The 20233-nt window shown below is 45.8% G+C and overlaps 1 protein-coding gene across 1 annotated transcript; it reads left to right on the top strand.

Annotated features, from left to right (window-relative positions):
* Nucleotides 1-11973: 11973 nt before the first annotated feature.
* Nucleotides 11974-19998, top strand: LOC144782147 (mRNA decay activator protein ZFP36L1-like). The gene is made up of 2 exons (XM_078661323.1): nt 11974-12140; nt 16245-19998. Exons 1-2 carry the CDS (start codon nt 12087-12089, stop codon nt 17382-17384), a joined length of 1194 nt encoding a protein of 397 aa, XP_078517449.1. The 5' UTR covers nt 11974-12086; the 3' UTR covers nt 17385-19998.
* The last annotated feature ends 235 nt before the right edge of the window (nt 19999-20233 follow it).

The following is a 20233-nucleotide window of genomic DNA, read 5'->3' as shown; positions in this document are numbered from 1 at the left end:
CAATAAGCTACTCTATCAAACTCCACAATTTTTAGCACAGATTATCCCTAGTTGGTCTGGCCACTGTTTTCAATGTAATGCAGGGTCTGTCTCAAATTAGTCACAACTAATTGGTTTATGTATCCCTATTAAAGCATTTTGGAAAAGTATATTTAAGTACCTTGAGAGCGCTTGGCAGACAAGTTTAGCTCCTAGGATATGGTTGCCTGTTCTGGGATATGATTCTGCTATTCGATTAGCTCCCAAATGTATATAATTATTATATATGGCACTGGCAGTGGCCAGATCTTTATTATTGCAAAGGTGGCAAACACAGTTGGTCACTGTAATGGGGTCAGCAGCAGTCTAGTTGTTGGAGGGCGGAGACATGGGAGGGACAGGAAAGGGAGGAGTGGGGAAACAGGATGGGAGCAGAATAGAGTAGGGAGTGATAAGCAAGGGTCACGAGAATAAAGACTCTGTAAAGAGGCTATCGAGTCTGTGTCCTTATTGTAGGGAAGACGCTACAGTCACCGCAGTAGGTGAATGGATAATAAAAATGAAGCATGCAGGAAATAAGGATTGGTTGTATGCTCTGCGATCTGGTGGTATTAGGAAGCTTGAAAAAATGTAGGGGCAGTTTATGGAAAAAGCCTCGGGGTAGCTTTGAGGAGTGCATTCGCCTTTTTTTTTAGAACAGTGCTCTGATTTCATTTATTCTAGGTACTAATGGAATTTGGAGTCTTAATATTGCTGTGTCTTTTTTTAATGGATTTATTCTGTGATGAAAAGCGATTTATATATGTATTTATATTCCAATGTATGAATATTATGATCAGATGTTTTTATTTCTGTTTTTGATCTGATCAAAAAATTTATTTAAAAATGCATACTATAACCGAACTGCTTAACTCTGTGCCCACAAAGTGGGTACATTTGATGCACATACTGTTGCCTCATTATGCTGGTTTTTGGATTTTGCTTCTCATGTCAATTTTCCTTGTGTCTCTTTTGTGCCTACTGTACACTGTTATGTGTGCACTCGGTTTCCTCTTGCATTTTTGCTTATGGACACTATTGTTGATGTATTTACATATGTAAATATAATCTATGCTTGCCTACCACTATAAGTACATTTCAATGATTTCTCTCTTTGTGTTTGATGTGAACTTCCACAAGTTATCCATTTTTAACTAACTGGGGAAATCACTGGTTTTCTTTTTCCTTTTGACTTCATACCCTGTCAATGTTTTTTCCTTTTTCTTTTTCCCTTTCATTTTGCTCTACATCTCATCCAACAGCCATGAAAAAGCACAACGCCTGTATGCCAAGTAGAGGGCGAAACATGTCTTTACAAAATGTGAGATTCTTTCTGCATGAATTCTATTAAATAAGTCTGTGTCAACAAAGCTGTGAATTTAACTTTAAAAATCACATCCAATTACAGGTTCACTTTGGAAAATAAAGACCATTGAAATACAATTTAAAATACTGCTGTCCGCACTCATTGGAATGTACATTTCATTTTTACAGCAACTCAAATATGTCCTTGTCCTTACGCAATTATTATGGCCTAATGGGATAGGGGTTTCCCATTCACCAAGGACATCTGATTACATCGACCATCGCTATTAACGAGGAAATGGTTTCGCTTGGAATATTTACCCCTCTTAAACGGAATCCTTAACAACAATAAACCTGCCTACCTCAACCACTGTCTTCACTTTTACCAGCTCACCAGACAACTGTGATCTATGTCTTTCTCTCACATATCCCACGCATTAACAGAAACAGAGTCATACCTCCCCCTACACATCAGGACCTCATGTTCACTCAGTGGCGTCACTAAGGTTGGTGTCACCCAGTGCGGTAACTCATGGTGTCACCCCCTCACGACTAACCCCATGCCTTGCACAGACCGCAAGGTCCGGGAAAACATATTCTGATTGAAAATATCAGCAATGTTGCAATAACTTGTCTCACTGCCGAGGTCTTTTGGCGCCAGCTTTATTTCATGTTTATGTACATGCAAGGCCGAGATCTATGTTTATCACTGCATGTTCATGAGATTTTTCTAAGGCCAGAATAAACTTCACTCACAGCAACAGATGTGTCAGGTGCACAGTGCAAAGACCGGGTGGGTGTAAATTAATCAATGTAGCGATACCTGATGTTTAATGTCACTTTGATATTTCTCTGGAAGTGGAACTTTACATAAAGTCACAGCTGTACCCTTAGACTAGAGGGTACCCTTAGACTGACTGTCGATGGACCTCCGCCGAGTCTGCCAGACCCGCTCCGTGACTCACGGACACCTGATTAAATCCAGGAATCGGAGCGACCAGGACAGGTCGAAGCAATATTAGTAATCTGTGCACCATTGTGCAGAGCCAGGTGCTTCGCCATTTTGTTGTGCGGCATGCGCCTTCCCCCGTGCTGCAGGAAACGGACTGGAATTCAAAGGCAAGACACCCTTGTGTTGGGCCAGAGTAGGATTTCCACCTTTCCCAGAGAAAAATGCAGGCCACCAGCTCACGTTTTAAGAATCTGCAAAAGCCCGTACCCACGACACACTACGCTACGATCATAAGGGAAACTTTGTAACCCATTTAAAGTGTTTTTGTTCTAACATTTACTGGTTAAAATGCAGTCTTAAGGTGAAAAATACCCCTTGAGGGGGCCTTTTGTTTTTTTTGGCAGGGGCGTACTGGCCACCCTAGGACTAGGAGCCCCTACACATTAGTCCTGCAGCTTAGACACTTCTGTGATCTTGGGGCAGAACTTCTGTGTTTGAAGTTCAGATAATTCAACTACAATTGGTTAGGGTTTAGCTTTTTGTTCTGCAATTGGCAGCACGGAAAACTCGGAATGATTGACTGACAGAAAGAGCCCGACGCCTATGACTCTCTATTAGGGTGGCTCTATAAGGGCGTTCACTGTGCCTGACAGAGTACTCAGAGGCCGATTAGGAGTTGGGGGCCGGCACAGACCTGGCCATTAACAAGGTTTTGTCACATATGGTGTTACCTCATGGAGCTGGGTCCACCAGACGCACAGGGGATTGTAAAACCACCTGCAGGCATGGTTCAGATCCAGAGGGCTAGTGCACATCCTGGCCCACACCAGTCCCCCCACGGAAAGCATGGATCACGCCCACACTCCCCAGCAGCCATAGAACTTGGCCGCCGTTCCAAGACCCTCCTCACATCATGACCCTCACACAGTGACCTGCATGTGAACCCCAGCCCTTTCCCCACTGCTCAAATGCATCACTTTTCTCAAAGCAGATGCTAAATGTGAGCATAATTTCCCTGGAATTGGGAAAATCATGCACTTTTTTACCCACTTTTTTCATGTTTGAAGATTATTTACTGAAAAAATTGTATTTGCGTGGTGCAAAAGTGCTATTACTAGTCTGAATCAGTGAGTCGGGCCCATTAATTTAGGGGATCCTTGTACTGTGCAGCTTGAAATTGCCCTCTAAGTGGAAGAGAAAAGATGGAGAGGGAGTTTAAAAAAAGCATAGAATAGAAGATCTATTGTCTATGTAGACTAAGGATGAGGTCAAACATATATAAAGTCCTATGTTTTATAAATCCCTGATTACAACGCACTGGGGGGCATATTTACAAGCCCCTTTTGCCACCGTAGCGTCACTTTTTTGATGCTCCAGTGACGTTGCCATGCGCCATTCCCCATATTTACAAGATGGTGCTAAGCCACTTAATGTGGCTTAACTCCACCTTGTAAATATACCCCTTTCTGCCACAGTCCTTTGCAGCCAAGGGGCGGTCAATGGGTGTTGCTGTGGGCGTTCCACTGCAACACCCATTGATTTTTGACGCTGCCCAGATTTACAAAGCCGGTGCAGAGCAAAAACTAAGACCAGGTAATTCCTGATCTTAAAATGGTGATACAACAAGAAATTATCAATTTCTCTTCATTGTTTGCTCTTTCTATGTGTGCTGCAGCCTACATAGAAACAGCAAATTGCCATTATTGATTGTTTATGTGCAGGAAAGTGTCCCTTCCTGCACATAAACAATCGCCCCTGCAGCACAGGCACCCTTGCAACTTGGCTGCAAGGGGCCTGTACTGGCGCTAGGCAGCTTTTTTTGCGCCAGCCCTAGGAGAAACACAGGGGTGCTCCATATTTTTGTAAATACTGTGCATCCCTGCAAGTTAGAAAATGTCGGAGCGCAGCGCTGCCAAATTTGACGTAGCACCACGCGCTGACATTTTCTTCTACATATGCCCCTGGATGTCAAATAAATGTCCAGAGCTACTGACTTTGGAGCTAGGGAACCAGGATCAAGTCTTGGCTTCAGCGCAACATCATGTGACTCTTGGCAATCACTTAATCTCCCTGCGCCTGCAAAATATGAATGTGCCCTTATATAATGTAACTGATGCTCATGTAAAGCACTCCAATACGGATGTACGTTGTTACAACGCAGGTTGTAACAACACATACCTTTACCACACGGCCGCTACAACGCAAGTCGTTACCACGACTTGCGTTGGAGGGCGCGGATTTAGGATTTTTATAATTTTATATTCCAACACCAGTCCCCGTGGATACTAGGGAAGGTGTTGGAATATAAATTTATAAAATTCCTTATCCCACAGCGCCCTCCAGCGCAAGTCGTGGTAACGACTTGTGTTGTAACGGCCGCGTGGTAAAAAATTTGTGGTAAACGTTGTTTACCCTCCAATACCATCGGGTCGAGTTGGCGCTATATAAAACTGCAAAAACTAGAATAACTTCCCATCTAGTATTAAAATCAATGCTAACGCTGAATTAAATGCTACTTTAGTGTACAAAGGATTACTGTACTTTCCAGTAACAATGCAATACTTTGGGAATCACACCAAAAACCACTAAGACAAACATACTTTCAGGCAGCAATGAAGAGAGTAAACCGTCGGACATAACATGAATCTTTTCTCCATAAAAGAACACAGAAGGAATTGGGCCAACTATTTGCATGAACCATATCATTGCACACTTTGCACTTATTATCAGGAGACAGCCATTCCCTGTGTATGCTGTTGCACTGGAGCAAAAGAAGGGAACAGAAACTGTGAGAACGGTTTAAAAAGAGGAACCCGCACGAGTAAGAACGCAGTGAATTACTGTTTAAACACAGAATGCATCTCAGATGGTGATTAATTATAAGAGGCTTTTAAGCAGAAAGGCTCGCAGCTGACAGAGAAAGGAGTCTCCCCTCCGCCGCCCACCCCCACCCCCACCCCCATGGTTGGGTCCTCTAGATTTATCACATTTACTACATAATCTGTTTGGGTTATTTTCAAAAACATCGCAGCAGCGCCAACAAAGGCTGTGCGTGATAATTAATACCAATAGAAACACCCTGCAAAATTAACCTTCATAAAGTCTGCCTTGGCACGAAACACCCACATGTCGGTGTCACCCCTCGTGACGGTGTCACCCGGTGCGGTCCGCACCACCCGCACCTCCCTAGTGACGCCACTGTGTTCACTACTAGACTCCTGCAAGAAGCTGAAGACCTGATTTTCAACTAACCCCACGGAACGCTTCCGGCTGACTCACAACCACTTTGCTTGACCAACACACCTGCTCAAGCATCTAGATACCCTCATGGGTGACAAGTGCGCTCAGCAAATTGATTTAACAAAACATAACTGACCCCGCCAGGTGGTGTATGACCAGAATAATCCCCTGGAGTTCCAGCCACTTCTAGAACCACAGTGCCTCCTGACACAGGGTCCATGAATCCCCCCAGCCCTGCTTGCTACAGTACCACATGGCGGTGATGTTGTCCGTGAGCACCTGCACTAGCCTCCCTTTCATGGATGCTATACTGAGAGTGGGGCGACCCTTTTCAAAAACCACCTGGAAATAGGGGCAGTTAACACCTCTAGAACAAAGGTTCCATGTGGTATATGAGAAGTTAATTATGCATCAGTGACAAAGAAAACAATTTTTTCTGATGTGAAACATTTACTGCTTCAAAAAAGTGCTCAGTATTCAGATGTGCTTACACAGTGATAGAGGGGTGAATAGAATGCAGTGTGTATAGAACAATACTGCAATAGAACCACATAGACTGACAATCAGCGGCGCTCCATATATAACAATTATATTGGTTGAGCATTTGCCATGTGTGTTGATGGTGTTTCGACCCTGGATGATTAATGGGTCATTATCAGGACAGAAGGAGATTTGAGGAAGCAGCGAGTCATGGATGTTGCCAAACTGTCAGAAGGAAATTTCGTAAGACTTAGGGACTTAGAGAGTTCTCTATTCTTACTTACTTATGACTACTACCCCTCCAGGGGAATAGGCCATTAACCAGCACTATCCAGCCATGTCTCTCATAGGATTTTCCTTCAATCTGACTCCAGGTGTAACCCATCTCCTTGCAGTCAGCCTCAAGGCCCCTGCTCCAGGTGTTTCTTAGCCGTCCTCTTTTCCTTTTTCCTTGAAGGTTTCAGGTCAGAGCTTGCTTGGTGGTGCTTGATACAGGCTTGAGGAGGGTGTGACCTATCCAGGGCTAGCATCTTTTCGTGATTTCTTCATGATCAGGGAATTGGAATGTCAGCTGATGTAGGTTGTTGTTGCTGATAGTGTTTGGCCAGCTGATTTTCCTCAGACAGGTGTTGATTAAGATCTGGACTTTGTTGGTGATGGTCACTATTATTGTCCAAATTTCTGCTCATACAGAAGGAACAAATTACATTGGTGTTAAAAGGCCTGATCTTGGTTTGCACATTAGGTCCTTGAAACTCTAGATCTTCTTTAGCTGAATGAAGGCAGCCCTGGCTTTGCCGATTCTTGGCTTGATGTTGGTGTCCTGCTTGTCGATGACACTGCCCAGGTAGGTGAAGGCCTAAACCTCTTCCAGTGCATCGCCTGCAAGGGTGACTGCAGTTGCGCTGGCCATGTTAGACTTCAGGATCTTGTTTTTTCCCCTGTGGATGTTGAGGCCAAGTTGTGCTGATGTGACGGCCACATTGTCAGACTTCTCTTGCATCTGCAGCTGGGTATGGGAAAGTAGGGCCAGGTCATCTGCAAAGTCCAGGTCATCGAGCTGTGTCCAAGGTTTCCACTGGATCCCATTGCTTCTCTTTGCTGTGGATGTCTTCATGATGCAGTCTATGGCCACCAGGAAGAGAAAAAGCGAGATCAAACAACCTTGGTGGACTCCAGTCCTCGCTTGGAAGGCTTCCATGAGTTTTCCTTCATGGACTATCTTGCAGGTCATTCCCTTGTATGAGTTTCTGATGATTCCTACAAGTTTGTCTGGCAGTGGTGGAGGATCTTCCACAGAGTCTCTTGTGCCATGCTGTTGAATGCCATCTCATAGTCAATGAAGTTGACATAAAGTGGGTGGGTGGTTCCATTCCATTGACTGCTCAGTGATAATGTGCAGTATTGCAATCTGGTCGGTACAGTATCTATCTTGGTGGAAGCCAGCTTGCTGGTCTCACAACTGAACATTGACTTGTCTCTTCATTCTGTTCAGTATGACTCTGTTGAACACTTTCCCTGAGGTTGATGGAAGAGTTATTGTTCTGTAGTTCGCACAGTTACTTAGGCCTCCTCTCTTGGGGATCTTGATGAGATATCCCACCTTACAGTCTGATGGCACCTTTTCCTCTTACAAGATCCTTCCAAACATGGGGTGGAGCATGTCTACTGATGTTTCAATTTCTGCCTTCAGTTCCACTGCAGGAATGTTGTCAGGTCCAGCTTCCTTCCCATTTCTCAGATCTTTGATAGGTTGCCGTATTTCTTCCACAATTGGTCTGCTGCAGTCGATTGGCAAGTTCTTGTCAGCTGGCTGTATGTCTGATGGAGACTGTGGCATTGGCTTGTTCAGCAGTTCTCCAAAGTGCTCCACCCGTCTTCGTTGTTGGCCTTCATTATCCATGATAGTCTTCTCAACTTTGTCTTTAACTGATCTTTCTGGCTTCCTGTATAAAATGTAAATGTAGTATACTTGTAAAGCGCACAGCTGCCCCAGCAACGGGGCGTCCCGGCGCTGTATAACTCTGGGGAACCCGTCCTGGCTTTCCCTGTGGGATGGTCCCTTGCTGGGAGTCCCCAAGGTGGAGCCAGGCATCCCCGGAATTGGTGGGGGCCGTTGTGGAGATTAGGCAAGCTAATGCCCAGAGTTGCCGAGTGGAACCCCTGATTAGAGTAGGCACCGAAGCGAGAATTATCGAGTCCGCTGACCAAGATCCACGACCCTGCCGCGTCGGGAATTGAACCCTGGTCCCGGGCCGACTTCTGCTCTCGGGCCTGCCGCCTCTAACCAGTGAGCCACACCACTCCACTGGTTAGAGGCGGCAGAGTTCTGCCGGAGAGTTACCTTGTTATGTTGTAGAGTTCTTTCAAGTTTCCATGGCATGCTGCTTCCTGGGCTTCTGTGGCAAGACCAACAAAAAGTCTTTGCTTGTCTGCTCTTAAGCTACTCTTTACTACCTTGTTAGTTTTGGGGTATTTACCTAGAGCTTTTGCTTTTTCTGATCTTGTTCGGCTGGTGTTAATGGCAGATTTCTTTTCCTTTCTCTCTTGAATTTTGCAAAGCGAATCAGTGAAGATCCATTCTTTATGCTGGTGTTTCTTGGGACCCAGTACTTCCTGGCAGGTTGATGTCACTGCTTCTTTGATCTTCTCCCACTAAATTTCTACTGGGTCTCTGCCGTTCTCTAGTATTTGCAGGACTTGAAACTTATTACTGAGTGTTATTGAGTATTCACTCCATTCTGTGCATCTTTGAGGAGAGTGGTGTTATATCGCTGGCAATGGTTTGTCTGTTTCCTCCATTCTTTCTTCAGTTTTAGCTTTAGCCTGGCCGTGACAAGGTGATGGTCTGATGCCACGTCCACTCCTCTCATCACTCTCAGATCTTGCAGGGACCTCCGGAACTTCTTGGCAATGCAGACATGGTCAACCTGATGCTCTGTTGAATGGCCTGGTGACACCCATGTTGCTGTGTGTATTTTCTTGTGTGGAAATACATGATTGCCTATCACCAGACTGTTCAGAGCACAGAGATCAGTGAGTCTTTCACCGTTCTTGTTCATATTGCCAAGGCCATGTGTGCCCATGACTTCTTCCTACCCAGTGTTGTCACTTCTAATCTTGGCATTGAGATCCGACATCAGTATCTCTCGACGCATTTCTCCAGGATAGACTGGAATCTGCTAATAAACGGTTCTTTTTCTTCTTTGCTGTCATTTGTAGGTGAATAGCACTAGATAATATTCATGTTGATCCTCTTTTTCTTTGTGTACAAGGATTCTGTGATAACTCTTTGACTTAGGGCTTCTCGTCCAATCAGAGCTCTGTTGGCTGCTAGTGTCAGCATCAGTGCTACTCTCTGAATATGTGAGGTATTCTCTTCTACGTGTCTAGAATACTGCAGCATTCCTCCTGGAGCCAGTACTTTCTGTCCGGGCTATGTCCATATGGTCTCATTGAAAACTATTAGCTACTTGCCGCCTGGCGAGGGAGGGCTGGGGATCCCTGACCTCCAGCTTTATTACTACATAGCACAACTGAGAAACCTTGTGGAATGGCGCTGCACCAAATCTGAGAAGCAGAGGTTATTTCAGGACCGGGCGGTGACACACACGTCTCTTCAAAAGATTCCCTTTCTTAAAAAACCACATAGGCCCCCAAATATGTAAGCATCCCACATACCACACACAACGCTAGTGGCTTGAGACCAAACCAGCACCAAATACAATCTGACCACCTTCCCCTCTCCCCTTAGCCCACTCTTTGATAACCCAGAATTTGGCCCAGGGGTAGTTGAAACTGCCTTTACACATTGGCGCACTTCAGAGTGCCGTGCCTTAGGACACCTATTTGACGTGTAGAGTGTGCTCTATTTTCCACAGGTCAAATCTGACTACGGGATTCCTGAGACAGCAAAGCTACACTATGTACAACTCCGGCACTGGGCACTACAACCACATAATAGGCCACACGTGCTGAGACACTTTACACATTACGAATATTGTCTCATAACTAGGACCTCAGACAAGAAGCTAATCTCTGACCTCTACATGATGTTAACACACACGACAGAAACACTCATATAAAGCAAGTTGCGCTCGCTGGGAGAGAGACTTAAGAAAGGAACTGAGTAGTAAGGAGTGGGAGGGAGTATACCATAGGGCAAGACACACAGCAAGTAATATGGGGTTGACCGAAACCCTGACGAAGGTGGCTACCTATTGGTATTACACCACAGTGTGAATACACAGGGTCGATTCCAAACAAAGTGCAGACTGCTGGCGGGGGCTGTGGAGAGTGGGGTACACTGGTACATATTCTGTGGGAATGTGAACACCTACAACAGTATTGGTCTCAGATACTGGACGAGATCAGCACACATCTGGATACCCAGCTGCCTAGATTCCCTGCCTAGTTGCTTTTGGGGGTGCCAAACCCATTAACATATCCCCTAAAGTTCAGGTGATGAGGCCAGATCAGGATAACTTTGGAAACAGCTATTCAAATTATCTTGACTCACTGGAGAACTCCCCGGGTTCCCACCCACACGGGTTGGCTCCAACGCCTGTGGCAGGTATTGGGGATGAAGAAAATAACCCTCACACTATCTGGAAAAGGTTTGACATTTGGGGAACAGTGGCAGACGTTCTTGTCACTACTTACACCTGAATTCTGGGAACTCACTTGCCCTAAATACTTACGCTTATTACGCTTGCCTGAGGCTAGTGCCTCTACTGCCCCGGACACGGACCAACAGGAATCATCACATCACTAAACAATGACAGTCACAGATCTTACGGTGAATGTAGGATGGGGGGTCTGCAATGATTTTTCCTTTTTTTTTTATTTTGTTCAGATGCTAAATGTACTGGGCTAAACGTAGCCCACGATAAAGCGAAGTTTCAATGTGTTTGATTATTTTTAAATCCTAATAAAAAAAATGTAAACCTAAAAAGCGCTTGAGAGCCGAGTCTGCTTTCTCGCCAAAGAGGCAAGAGCTATCGAAAGGCATGTTGACTGGTGAAGATCGGGCATCCCCGGAGAAGCCTGTAGACCTCATCAGACATGTGTGTCCTGAGTGACACACTGGTGCCAATTGACCAACCAACCTGTGGTAACCAACCTATAAAGCTGCTTTAAACAGAAAACAGAAACTAGGCACTGGTTATTGCACAGTACCCACTTGCTGCTGACAATATTCTGATATATGTTTTTAAAAAGCACACAAATGCCCAGGAGCCTCTTGGCGCTGGCAACTGTGAGAATAGATTGCAAGACCCGGCTGGCAAACTATTGAATAGAAAACAACCAAGTTTTAAGAGCTTTCCTGACATGTAGCAGATTAGTTTGAGATTTTATGTGCAAAAACGAAGGCTGTTCCAAAGTTTAGCAGTAGAACTGATGAAACTTTTGCGCCCCAAGATGCCCATTTGAATTTAGGAACCACCGCATTTCCTATATTTTAAATGCTCTATTAATAGTACGAAGTATGTATATAAATGTTGAAATGTTATAAAATAAGAAAGATGTTTTTTTGATAAATAAGAATAAAAATACAAAGATTTAATTCAGACAGAAAAAGAAGTCTTGGGAATATAGTGATTTGTTTCATTATGTCCATACAATTATTTGAATGTTTTGCAGTACTGGTATTTGTTTTGTCATATATACTATTAATAGTACAGCATCCGTGCTAAGAACTCATGGTACTCTCCCTTTCAAAATAAGAGGTGCGAGTACTCGATACCTGGGAGACCAGCCCAGCCTTTTTAGCGTCAGAACAGCTGTTAAATCCCACAGACCTGGGAACTCTGGGTCCTCTTCCCCTAGAATCCTCCTGCACAAGGGGAGGCGGCTACCTTGTGAAGAGGCCCCGCCCCTTCCTTTCAGCTTTGAAGATGCTGAGAAGCGGCTGGGCCACGGCAGGCTCGGGGGCGGGGCCTCTGCCATCAGCTGCTCCCACCAAAGGAGAAGGCGGAGCCTGAGGCCTCTCGTCTCATAAAGCAACAAGTGAAGGCAGGCGTTGGTTGTTTCACTGCAGAGCTACTTCAGGAGGTCAGGACGGTCCACTCGGATCAGGCAGCCCGGGATCATGCCCTCCGACATGCTGAGCCCGTTCCTGGAGCTGGACATGGACCTGTGCAAGGTGAGCTAACCCTCCAGTCACTCGTTGTGCTTTACACTAAACTTTAAGCAACTCCTTGGCGGTATTCAAATGATGTGTGCAGCCCCACTATAATCTCATCACTGCTTCCATATTTCTAGTTGCTTTTTCTTTTGTTAGTTGCGCATTTTGTGAACTTTCCACCTGCGTAGGAAATCATGTGTCACTTATTGCTGAGTTGAGCGTACGCACCTTTCTTCTGGTTTCCTGTTTGCAGTTTGTCTACAGGCTGCAAAGTCTCTGAGACCTGTTACGTTTTTTGAGTAGGATTGTGTCAGTAGCAGGGATTTTTAAGTTGGGTAGATCCATGTGTATTAATAAATATATATATATATATTTTTTTTAACCACGTATGGTTCACCTTTTGTATATCATAATAGTAAAAAATAATTTAATACTGTTGTAAAGTTCTTAGAATCGAGTTTTTCTTGCATTTGCTAGTTGAGTTTTCTTTTTTAACAGTGTATTATTTTGTCCCTTCTAAACATGATTACTATCAACCTACCCCACCCACATTCCCTGAATGGCCCTCTATAGTGTTGACTCCATGCCCAGAACACCTGGGACTGTAATCTTTCCATCTTGAAAGATGTCTATCGCTTTCAGGTGCAGTGCTCTTTTCTTTGGGGAGGGTGGTTTTCTCGTGTACTTTGAGTCTTGTAAGGTTAGAAAATAAACTGCAAGAACGAGGGCGGGATCCTGGCTATTGAGTGGGGGGAAAAGCCAGATGGGTTTTAAATCTGCTACTCCTTGCCGATTTGATTTTCTTTTAGCTCTGTAGCGCCTGCGTTCCCCCCCCCCCCTGTGCACTAGCTGAGAATCTTCGCTTTTGTTTTCTCGTCCGGAAACAGTTGTAGTCTTGTTGAAATCTTAACACTTGGTCTAATTAACCGAAAACCACCACCATCCTCATCTCGATTGCTCCTTAAGAGCGATGGCGCTGTGCTATGCATTCAGCCACTCGTCCTCAATTACTTTACGCGCTGAAACGATAAGTAAGCCCTAACTTATGGGCTGTGGAGTACCCCCTTTATTTATTGTCTACCAAGCTTTTACGAATAGATAAAAGGTTATGCGAATATCTGTGGCCTCCTACTTGCAGTATGTAATATCGGGGCTGCTATCCTTTCAGATGCAAGTTCATTTTCATCGTCCACTTGGCGTCATAGCGCAGTAGTAACCAATGAGTGAGGCGCCCCATGTGATCTCGAGAGGCAGCAGGCACTCAGCTTAAAGGGCTTCTCCTACCCCCTACCCTGCAAGGCGGGGTGAATTTCCCGCTCTCTGGTTTTCTGGTCTTTGTTGGACAATTGTCAGGCTGTTTGCTCTAGTGCGAACCAGTCTATTGGAGCCTACGTGTACGTGAGGCGCTTTGATTTTCGTGCATACCTACCCCCAAGCAGCTATTACACTTGTTGTGAAGGGGAAGGTGGCGCTGAAAGTAGTTTTAGTGCCTCTCATAGGCGATCCAAGGTTCTCGTGGCCAGTATAAATACTACTCATTATCTTTAGGAGTTCATATAGGCTGGCATTTTGCGTGTCCGTATATCGTGGTCGTGCTTATTCCGGCAAAGCGCGACTTTATTTTCCGGGCACTAGAGCATCACACAGCCGGGGTACTCCCAATTATTTTTTGTAAAGATCTCCCACTTACCGCTTATAAAATGTTTTCCATAATGTGTTATTGGAGTAGTTCTATGGTTCCAGCCCAAATTTAGTAATGGGGTTCAGTAGGACTCTTGAGTTTCAGTGCCACTGCACACGCCATTGAACGACTAGTGCAAGGAATTTTGTTTACCGACTGCTGGTAGATATTCACACCTGATCACCCCAGTCACAGATCTGGGTTAAATCCATTGTTCGTTTGCTCACCATGCCACCCCAGTTTGGACATGAAACATGTGCAAACCAGTCTTGACCCTGCTTCCCATGGGAAAGTCCAGCTTGAACTGCCAGGCCAGGTCCTCCCTGGACTAGGAACCAGCATCCTGGAACCGGTTTCGGGGCGACACCACTCAACAGCCAGTCTAGCTTGAGCCCAGTGGCTCAGTGAGAATGGGACCCACATTTGGGCATACCCTTGCCACTTAGGGCAACAGAAGAAAAAAGAAAAGTTGGTGAACGGTATGCTTAACAATGCAAGCATTGGCCACCATTCACAGATCTGGGTTTGGTCCATTGTGTTTGCTCACCATGCCACCTCATTTTGGGCCCAGCCATATGCAAATCCGCCTTGGCCCTGTTCCTCATGGAACCAGGCTAGTCCGAAATGCCAGGGCCTCCCTGGACTGTAAACAAGCATCCAAGGACTGGTTTCGGACAAGCTGTGTAAGTAAGCATCTGTCTTCCACAAAGAAGGCTCGCACTGGAGCAACATCCTTTATTCCTCAGATGTGCAACAGCTGCATCTTAAACTGTTGCAGCAGAGCACTGCTGCGCAAGTACCATTGAGACAGAACAACATGCTTATGTTTTCATATTTGGGATAGTGAGGCGACTCACTAAACTTTAGAAGACCGGCTTTTCATCCTGTCTTTTATACCTTCCTGCGCACGTAGGCGGCGGTGTGCAAGCTTCCAGCACAACACCCCGGAAAGCACAACCCGCAAGCATCCTTAACCAATAAAAGCCGGCATGCAAGCGGTGGCAGCTGTATAAACCCGCACACCGAAGAAGGCTACCGTTTCAGAGAGCCAGCAACGCTTTCATACCCGCTGCAGCGCATCCGGCGCGTCACAGGAAGCAGCAGTGGGCAATCTTACTTCGCATCAAAGGGCGCACGTGCTCGCTTCCTCCGCAGACGTCCACCACACGCAGCTGCAGCGTGACTGTTAACACCCCCGCCCCCACACACACAGGTGCCGCGCGCGCAGGCAGGGTAAGACTTGTGGTGCACACCGAAAGCGAATGTGGAATAGAGGAACGGATTTTGAATTAAGGGTGTTGCGTCATTGACGTTGGTTCAAATATGGTTTGACCCTTTTTTGTTTGCAGATGAGATAAAAAATGCAGGCCATGAAGTGACAGTCCGAGCCCGCTCCAGTCGGTAGGAGTCACCCGCTGATTAGAAGTGACGCAGTATGAACAGGTTACCCGTGGGGTGATATATAAGGATGCTGGGTCCAACCTCTGTGCCCCAGCGCCGTAGAGGGCAGTGTGTATATGGTGACACAATCCAGGACCTCTCCCTACGTGGGAGCTCACTGCGGTGTCAAAGTCTCATTTAACATATAAGCTTTTGCCCAGCACTTATTGAGGTTTTTTTTGACGCCCAGAGGCTTGCTCGGGTTAAACCCGACCATGTCAGTTCTGGGGTACCGACTGGCATGCTTTACAAGGAGGCCTCGATGAAATACCTTTTTCGTTTTTAGTAAATATCCTCTGCATATGTACTTGTAGGGGCTTTCAACTTCCTCTTCAACCATTTGTCTGGAGTGTCAATCACGCACACAACCGCATACAGCATGTGGCAAAGTGAAGTGCTAGCGAGCTCTTGGGGGGAGAGTGTTCCACTGAAAGACTTTTCTCGTAGGCTTTTGCAGGTTGCTTTGATGGGATCACTGAGTTTAAGGCAGGATGTGTTTGGCGCATTGGTGACCAGTTTAGTCTTTGCTCCATGTGGTGCAGGGTATTTTGTGGGTGTATCCGGTCTGGCAGCTCTCATCCTGAGGCTTCTGGGTGCAACTCTGCACGGTAATGTAGTGTTTTGTATGTTCCAAGACAACCCCTGCAGTGACCAGGGCGCAGTTCATGAAGCCTGTTCGGCTCTCCTTGTACTGACCCCACAACAAAGTGGGTTGTCTTACTGTGCAGGCCACATAATGCTTCAACTGGTTGGTAGCTGGTAACTGGTTGCCGAGATGTGGTCTCATCAGGACCAGTGCATGGTTTAAATTAGTCGAGGCTTTAACTTTGTGGTTGAATGTGGCAACTGTTCTGAAGTATTGGCTTATTTGCCAACTAAGTGGGTTTCTGAGTGCTTCAAGGACTGCCATTGACACATTTACCAAGTTGTATACAATTCAGTGTGCTCACTACATAATCTTGAAACATTAGTCTAATCAGTGTGTTCTCTTCTCCCTGCAGGACTTCCTGAAGTTGAGCATGCTGGAGGATCCGGTCTCATTGGCCAGGAGCATCCGGGGAACGGCCAGCACTCTCCAGCGGGCACTTTCCGCCTGCCCATCAGCCCTATCTGGCATGGATCGTACTGTGGGCAGTAGCAACAGCATTGACCGACTGAGTGACTCCTCTCTCTGGCCACTGCACAACCACTGGAGTCGCGAGGCAGAGCTACCCCGCAGCAGCCTGCTGCACAGCATACCGTTCCGCGTGGACCGCTCGGTCAGCATGATCGAGAGCCCCTGCATGCCCCCACCTGGCCTGAGCCTGCCTGCCACCACACCTGGGCTCTCATCCCGTTACAAGACTGAGCAGTGCCGCACCTACCGGGAGAACGCCACCTGCAAGTATGGTGCCAAGTGCCAGTTTGCCCATGGTCCAGAAGAGCTTCGTGGGCTTAGCCGCCACCCCAAGTACAAAACGGAGCTCTGCCGCACTTTCCACACCATAGGCTTCTGCCCATATGGTGCCCGCTGCCACTTTATCCACAATGCCGAGGAGCAGCGCTTCAGTAGCAGTGCTCGGCCACCTCTCTTGCGCCAGAGTGTGAGCTACGCCGGCAGCCCTTCGGCCTTCTCAGAGCTGCTAGACCTCAAAGAGCCCCTCCATTTCTCCCGCGCTAATTCCACATCTCCTCCACCGTCTACATCCCAGAGTCCCCAGCAGCATTCTCCAGTCTTCTCAGATCCACGTGGTTTCTCCTCCAGTAGTGAAGACCCCTTGGGCTCCCGCCTCGGTGGCCCACCTGGCTTCTACGTCTCTACTGCCCTTTCAGGGAAGGAGCCCGGTTGCCAGCTGCGTGCACCTGGTGGTTGTAGCAGTGCGGTCACCTCTTCATCCTTCTTCTCAACCTCCCGAAGCTCAGATGTGATGGCTCCTGGAGACCTTCTACGGACCCTCAAGGGCCGGAATGCCTTCTCTTTCCCCAGCCTCCCACTGCAGCTCTGCCGGACCCCATCCCGGGATTCGCTGTCTGACCAGGAGCAGGATGGGTACAGCAGCTCTGGGGGCAGCAGCAGTTGTAGTGGCTCGGAGTCTCCAGGGTGTGAGGGGGCTGGCCGCCGGCTCCCCATCTTCAGTCGAATCTCCTTCCCAGAGGACTAAGGTGACCAGGACTTGAGTTTGGGTTGGGTAGGGTTAAGTTAGTGTATCTCCAGCTAAACCAGTTGCTTGTATCTGCCTAAACCTGGTCAGTTTCACTCTCGTGCCTACTGCTGTTCCGGATAGTGGAAAACACCGGGCCCTAGACTGTCATAATGGGGTAGAGCAACAAGTGCTTTGGGTCAGTACTGATGAACTGGTGTTCTGCACACTTGCTTTGAAATGTCCAGTGGAAAGACGTTTGGACGTTTAAAGAGCCTGGTTATGATTGGCCTGGACACTCCTATAGAATTTGGGGGGAGGGGGGTTTGACATGTACTTGCCATACTGTGCTTGATGAACAATGTCTGTTTTGTAGTGCCTCTAATCTATTTTTCCACCATGGTCCTAATGCGTAGAAATGATCAAACTGTTAAGCATGAGCTTGTTTAATGAGTATTATAATTTAAATTTTTATTAAATTCTATTTGCCATGCAAGCAAGACCCTGGAATAAATGGAACCTTACGGGAGTAGCTGATGTGACTGTTCCTGTGACACATTTTAAACATGAGCACATTGTGACGGAAAGGGGCAAACTGACCCCAAAATAAATTTCTGCACACGGATTGACAGTCAGTGGGGTCCCTACTTCTAGAGCCGGGAAGGAATCTACACGGGCACCTTCAGTGGTGGAGTCTTCAGTATGAAAGTAACCACATTTGCTACAATTTTATTAGATTGAGCAAACCATGTTTGCATTGTTTAAGATGCCAAGTTGCCATTTGGCCATAGTTGTCATGTAGTTCAGTGACACCTCAGAAGTATCTCTTGTTCTTGGAGGTCTTTAGCTGGAACACATGTACACCGTTGTATGTGTGTAGTCGGCCAGACAGTCTTTCACCACCTTCTATCCAAGGTGGATCTTTAATGGACTGGTCGCTCCATGATGATTTTGCCCTCACCAGTGACCAATGGTAATGTCTTGTGAAGGCCGCTGGCAGTATGCGTGTTCCGTAACTAACTGGTTTGTGTTCCAATAACTAACTGGTTTGTGTCTTTCCCTAGATTATCCATCTCATACCAGCAAGCAAATCTATGGTTCTTGCCATAAGCTATTGATGAATGTAGTGCCAGGGACTCTGGAAGGGCTGCAGCCTCACTATCATTAAACCGTTCATAGTACACGGGGAGGACTAGCTCCCATAAGGGTTGCAGCACTGCACTTATTATATAGTTTAGCTGACTTCATCCACCAACCTCTAGAACATGGCAGTCAGTGGGCAATTTCCAACCAACCTTGTATAACCTATCCTGGTGGTTGGTGGGTCACACTAAACTGTCTTTGATTGAACAGAACAAGGTAGCACCAGCAACTTGACCGTTTCTGTCTAGCATGGTTTTCCTTCAACTCCAGAGCACGTTTCCTTCAGTTAGCTCTGCCCAGGCACTTGAAATGTTTGCATTCTTATTTATTTGTATATTTATTTCCCTCCCCTGGTGCTTGGAGATATTTGGCAAACCATGGATGAGCACAGGAGTAGGTCAGCCTTTTTGCTACAGTTCTCAGATTGTAGAACTTCAGTATTTTGCCCACGCACTGGTAATGAAGAATTTAGTTTACTTGATGATCGGTACACAGGTTCCTTCCTTAGGCTTAATTTGTATTGATCGGTTTTAGCGGAAAGCCGCAATCTATTATACCAGTGTTTCACAAGAGAATGGTTGTAGTGTGTCCCAATCCCCAAGTGCCATGGCTAACCTCACCACTGAACCCTCAAATCAGGTTTTTCAGGGAACCCTGGTTAAATTGCAGAATGGTGAAGTAGGCATTATGACCCCCCAATCTGCTGGGCCACTGAGCGCAATTTTTAGTACTACCAAGATGGAGAGCTTCGCTGTGGCTTACGAGTGAAAATGTTCTGGTTTCTTTCAGACTTTGCTTATTCAGATTTTTAAAAAAAAATCTAGTCCATGAGTTAGATGTGCAAGTTTATATGTGGCCTTTACGCAGGACTGGTGGATTTGTTTCCCTTTTGTGCTATGCACAAATCTCATGAGGCTTAATATTGTGCCTACTAGTTGATATGATGTTCTGGTTTGGGGGTCCATTGTGTATGTCTTCTTAACCTAGATTGCACAATTTGAACTGAAGATTGGCAGGGAGAGTGCAGCTAGTCTCTCCTGTCACCCCTTTCTTCTGTGTCCACAACTTTGTGACCAAGTGAATTTATGGTGCGGTTATCTGCCTGACTCTTTCTCTGGAAGTGAACCGTGTTTTTCCTCCCAAATAATGTACTTCCTCTATTTTTGAGGAGTTCTCAGGATACAGAAACTTCTTCTTTATGCAAGACCTTTCTTGTAAATGAACCAAAAAAGGTAGTGATGTAAAATATTAGTGAAGCTTTGGTGTAAAATATTTTAGAGTTAAATAGTTTTAACACGTTCTTTTGATTTCCCAGTAAAAAGCTGGTTATGATTAATACTTTTTTTACTTCCCATGTTTTAATTTATTTTAAGTTTTTTTAATTTAAGTATTTTGCAGTGTTTTGTTTTCCATATAGAGGGTGTGTACCTTCTTAATATATTACGTTTTATGTATTGTTTTTGTGTTGAAATAAAATCTTGTTTTGAATGACCAACAATTGCCCTGACTTCATTTCTGTGTATGTAGAAACCAGCTTGCCTCTGGGATTGAATTGGAACACATTTGCATATTTCGCTGCTTAAAATTCAGACTAGAAATTCCTAATCATCTGGGGATAAGTTAAAACGGCGTTTGTAATTATCTACTTTCATATTTTACTATACTAGTTCACCACTAATGCTTTAAGTTCTGGAGTAGCCTGCTACTCGCTGAAAAAAAAGTGCTTC

Source organism: Lissotriton helveticus, chromosome 9, assembly GCF_964261635.1.
Source record: "Lissotriton helveticus chromosome 9, aLisHel1.1, whole genome shotgun sequence".
Classification (NCBI taxonomy): domain Eukaryota; kingdom Metazoa; phylum Chordata; class Amphibia; order Caudata; family Salamandridae; genus Lissotriton; species Lissotriton helveticus.
The sequence above is the reverse complement of the archived record's forward strand: the minus strand, read 5'-3'. Positions and strand labels throughout refer to the sequence as shown.

Excerpts from the sequence above, each read along its gene's own strand:
- LOC144782147 (XM_078661323.1), top strand. The coding sequence starts at position 12,087 with ATGCCCTCCGACATGCTGAGCCCGTTCCTGGAGCTGGACATGGACCTG. Across the intron at positions 12,141-16,244 it reads TGGACATGGACCTGTGCAAG|GACTTCCTGAAGTTGAGCAT; the intron begins GTGAGCTAACCC and ends TTCTCCCTGCAG.